The sequence below is a fragment of the Electrona antarctica genome, assembly GCF_951216825.1.
Source record: "Electrona antarctica genome assembly, chromosome: 7".
Taxonomy (NCBI): domain Eukaryota; kingdom Metazoa; phylum Chordata; class Actinopteri; order Myctophiformes; family Myctophidae; genus Electrona; species Electrona antarctica.
Genome location: NC_136812.1, coordinates 45,036,880 through 45,042,102, shown reverse-complemented (window position 1 = coordinate 45,042,102; position 5,223 = coordinate 45,036,880). Strand labels below are relative to the sequence as shown.

The 5,223-nt window shown below is 42.4% G+C and overlaps 1 protein-coding gene across 1 annotated transcript in view; it reads right to left on the bottom strand.

The window, feature by feature from the left end:
• Window positions 1-402: 402 nt before the first annotated feature.
• The window catches only part of nppc (natriuretic peptide C), a gene marked incomplete at its 5' end in the record, with an annotated part of 5,835 nt that continues 1,014 nt past the window's right edge, over window positions 403-5,223 (bottom strand). Inside the window, 2 exons of the mRNA XM_079505691.1 lie at window positions 403-721; window positions 4,413-4,714. Of these exons, the coding sequence (XP_079361817.1) occupies window positions 4,442-4,714 (273 nt within the window). The 3' untranslated portion in view covers window positions 403-721; window positions 4,413-4,441. The remainder of the gene's footprint in view (window positions 722-4,412; window positions 4,715-5,223) is intronic.

Genomic DNA, 5,223 nt, shown 5'->3' with positions numbered 1-5,223 from the left:
TTTGCACTGCACTGACACGTTTCAATAAAGAACAACACTGCTCTGATTAATTATTAATGTCACAAGTATGCTATATATGCCCCGAGCAAGTGTCTCATCTCTTACATATGCGTTGTTGGAACCTCAGGAACACATGTAGAAAACCCCTTTTTTGTCCGACAAAAACTCAAGAGGAGACTTGTAAGTGCACATGGAATGTTCTTTGTTTTTATCATTTTGAAAACATTTACAACTATTTAAGACAAAAGAGGAAAAAAAAAAAGTTACAAACAGAATAATTGACCTGCAGTTTGCATCCATTTTCAAAATGTTACATAAATAAAACTCATATTTATAAATATCTCTTTTTATAAACATATAAATAGTTTTTTTCGTTTTTAAACATAAATACATTTATGCAGAGAGGGGTGGAGAGTACATGAATGTACAGTCAGCAGCAGCAACAATATACAGCTTTGCGGTTTGTAGTTTTTACACCATTTGTCCTCCATCTTTGTAATATTATGTCTGTGTATGTCTCGTGGTGTTTCGTTATGTTATGCATATTATGGTTGTGGGTTTTTTTGTAGCGTTGTTGTTGTCGTCATCTCAGTCCACATTATGCTGGTCCTGGTGGCTTTGTTTTCGTACCGAAAATCCGTCACTCGGTGGGATTTCTTTTCTTTTCTTCCTTGGGGAGAACAAACTGAATCCATGTTGTCCAAACACATCGTCCAGAGTTCTGGAGAGAGAAGAGAGACATGGGTGGTTAGATTGTGGTTCTCAAAGGGTTTTTTTTTCTTTTTGGTCTCAGATCACCCCTGTAAATAACGTTTGCATTGTTACTTTATAGCAGGGGTTCTCAACCCGTGGGTCGCGACCCCTCGGGGGGTCGCCAAATTATTTTGGGGGGTCCCCAAAATATATATTAAAAAAAAAAAAAAAAGATTTCTTTTTAAATTTTATTTTCACGATTTTTCAAAAATAGCAGACCTACATTTAGCTATTGAAAAATAGCAGATCTACAAGCTCATAGCGCGCCACCGAGTGGCGCGCTATGAGCTTGTAGATCTGCTATTTTTCAATAGCTAAATTATAACAATGCTTAAAACATCAAAAGGGGTTCCCGCCCAAAATGGTTTAAGGTTATTGTAGCAGTCAATTTATATTGGGGGTCGGGAGGGGGCGGGGCGGGGGTCCCGAGACATTGCCAAAGCATTTCCGGGGGTCCCCGGCCAAAAACGTTGAGAACCCCTGCTTTATAGAACCACGGTCAGAATGCAACACGTTGTGACATGCTGCCTGTGACACATTGTGGATGCATTTTGAGCTTGTAGCTCTGCTAGTTTTGGCGAGCAGGTTTGGTGGTCCGTCTTACTAAGTATAGATAGAGGGTTTAAGTGGTTAAACTGAAGTCATTGATCAATTCCAGATACTATCAGACTATTCCCTGGACTTGCATCACGGCACCTGGGGGTGCCCACTTTGAGAACCCCTGGATTAAGATGTTGGACCAAACTTTATTGAAATCCATCCATCCATCCATGTAGGGTTGGATTTTCTGGGGCTAAAAATGCATGGCTTTTTCTATTTGTCGTATACAAGGAAGTATATTGGGCTTAAGTAGTAAAGAAAATGTGGTCCCCTCTGTGTTGTTTCATTCAGTTTTCAGTCCATCCATCCATCCATCCATCCATCCATCCATCCATCCACCCATCAATGCATTAAATGACTCATTCATTCAATAATCAGTTAATTATCACATTCACATTCTTCATGTCAGTAGCCTAACACTATAGCAACACCGTTTGGGCCTTCAAGTACGCAACTCCAAGCCAGATTCCCCCTGTGTTCAATTATACACAGCAGCACCGCAGGAGGAAACGGAGGTGTCAAACACTCACGCACACGCACGCGCACACGCACACGCACACACACACACACACACACACACACACACACACACACACACACACACACACACACACACACACACATACACACACACACACACACACACACACACTTAGTCACAAACAAACACATTGGTGAGTCAGGTTGTGTCCAGCCATGAGCGCAGACACACAACGACCACAAGAAGGCCTTGTCTCAGTGGGACTAGCGGTGTGTCACCTGGGTCTCCTCCTATAGCTGCCTCGTGTTCTATACTTCCAACCCGCTAGCGTTTTCACACGGCTTTAAAAGATGAAGCACTTCCCCGGGAAACAAATTGCACAAAATGTGTGCGTGTCCGACCGCCTGCCTGCATGCTTTGCGATGCATGGCATGGCATGGCATACACAGGCCTACACCTCTCACTTTTCCTTGTTACCCCTCTCTCTCTCTCTCTCTCTCTCTCTCTCACGTAGAAGCCTATATGATCTGCTTCTTAATTTTATGAATGACCTTTGTTCTCGTGCTCAGCTAATCTGTGCCATGTGGCGCTGGTCCAAACAAAATGTGACGTGACCATTCATTCATGATGATGTGTACCAGTTACGAGCGTTGGACTTCCTACCTACACTGATGGAATCCTCAGCGTTAACTTAACCCTTGAGCGTGTGCAGAATATTGTCACCAAGTGAACGGACCAACCGTTTGTAGACTCTCTGAGTTACAAATGGATAAATGAACACATGCGAAGGACCAAATGGAGCGGCTCCCATAGGTCAACATGGCAACATCCTCAGCATTAACACATGTCCTTTTCTGTTTCTTTTTCGTTTTTACACTTTTGTGGTTAAATGAACACATGGGGGATTTTGCGGTGTACAAAAGTTCTAGTGGGCTTTCCTGACGACACCAAAAAGGGCTTACAACACCTTACAACAAAACACCTCCGTCATTTTAAGACTCTGTGACTGTTCCAAAAGACGAGGACTGGAGGTCACATAGAGCCGCCAATGGAATTGAACTTCATCGCAGTTATTATGATCGCCAATAAGGACAATCGTATAGAGATCTACATCAGTGGCTTGTCTGGCGTAGTGGGATTTCTTCTATCACGCTGACCCCCGGACCCGGACCATAATCTGACGGATGACATCATCGTCAATCTGAGGCAGTCAGACAGACCATAATCTGATGGATGACCTCATCAATCATGAGACAGTTAGATCATGCTTGATCGCTGTACTCCACTTCTAACCAGTGGTGGAAAGTAACGTAGAAAGTAAAGTAAAGTATACATTTACTTAAGTATTTTTGTGGTATTTGCACTTTACGTGAGTATTTCCAATTTACATCTAATCCACTACATCTCAGAGGCAAATATTGCACTTTTACTCCACTACATTTATTTGAGAACTTTAGTTACTAAGTTACCTTGTAGGTTTTCATTATTATTATACAAAACAAACATTAACCACTTCAGCCCTAATATGTGCGGCCATTTGAGCCGATATACAAGCTCACAATGCGTACATTTTTTATGCCAATACTTTTGTACTTTCACTCAAGTACATTTTGAATTCCGGACTTCGAGTATTTCTACATTGCAGTATTGATACTTTTACTGAAGTAAAAACTTTGAGTATATACTTTTTCCACCACTGCTTCCTTCTGTGCCTTCTGGTCTATTTCCGTCCATGCTAAACCCCTTATCCCTAAACTACTTTGCCTTTTTTACTATTTTGAAAAACATTTTTGAATAGCCAATCTACAATCGATGTAGATTGGCCATTTTAACTATTCAGAAATGTTTGTCAAAATAGTAAAAAAAAAAAAAGGCAAACTGGTTTAGGGATAAGGGGTTTAACATGGACGAAAAATTAGCCCAAGTGATCTCCAGGGAGATGTAGAGCAAAACCTTAGTCATGTTTTGCTATTAACTGTGTTTGTATAAACTGTTTTAACCTGTTGTACGGCGACCTTGAGTGCCCTGAAAGGCGCCAAATAAAATGTATTATTATTATTATTATTATTAAAACTGTTCTCAACCTTTTCCTGGATCAGGGTCCACATGAAAATATTGAACGTGTTCGCGGCCCACCCATCTGACCACTTTAACACAGCAGCCATGCCAGCAGTATACATTTCATATTTGGCTATAATGACCCCCTGGCACCCCCTCACCTCAAGGACCCCCTGGGTGGTCCCCGGACCCCACTTTGAAAACCACGGATGTTTACAAAGACTATCATGACACGTCTTTCTTTCTTTCTTTCTTTCTTTCTTTCTTTCTTTCTTTCTTTCTTTCACATCACAACATCAACACACTGAATTCATTTCTCGAGTATAGCCTACAGACGGTTTCATAGAAAAAACGTGTAGAAACGAATAAACTCCATAATCATTTGGAAATATATGTTCCATAGTTTAGAGTCAATTTGGGGGCCCGTGGCATGAAAACGTTTGAAAACCCCATAGCCCTATAGTCCTGCAGGTCTACAGCATCAATAATCAATAATGGTTTAGGAGGAGACGCCACTTACCAACACAGTTCGCTGCATGCTCCGTCACTCTAACAGCCCATGCCGCTGATGGTTCCTATCCTATCCATCTTGTGTCCGAAGCAGCCGCTCCGCGCCGCCGACCCCCCTTTCTTGTTGCTCGGCTTGTGTCTCCTGGGCGCGGGCTGGTCGTTCAGCAGGCGCGCCCACATTCCCTTGGCGCGCGTGTCCATGCGCAGGTCGCGCAGCAAGCGTATCCGAGAGCGCATGTTATCCAGTCTCCTCTCTCGCTCGTCCGACTCCAGAATCTCCGCCAGCTCCTCGCCCAGCAAACTTCTGAGAGACTGGAGGAACGCACAAATAAAACAAACGGGCGTTACACAATATACACACACTATTCTATACTATGCATACTATTCCACAAGAGACCGATAAACACACATGCAACAAATTAAGAGACAAGTGTGTCTGGACAAGAGTGTCCAGTGCCTTCATGCTTTTGTGCGAGCAGAAAATACCCATGTAAAAAAAACACAATTAAATTGGAGAGATAGATACTGAAGATAAAGCTAATTGTCCACAATTACGTATATTTTTGAAACACGTGTGTTTGAAGTGGGGAAAAGGTGTTACCTCATATACCAATCTTTACGCACGCGAGTATAATGTATAATTGAAATGCGGAGGATAGGATAATACATGGCGGACGTACGTGTCTGCACTTGTCTCCCATCGGATGAAATCAAATAATAGCAGGTTGTAACTCATGTCTGACTTCCGAACAGCGTCACAACAAGAACCTGCATGCGTATATAGCCTGTTGTCAGGGCCAAAACAAACGCCAAAATGCTTC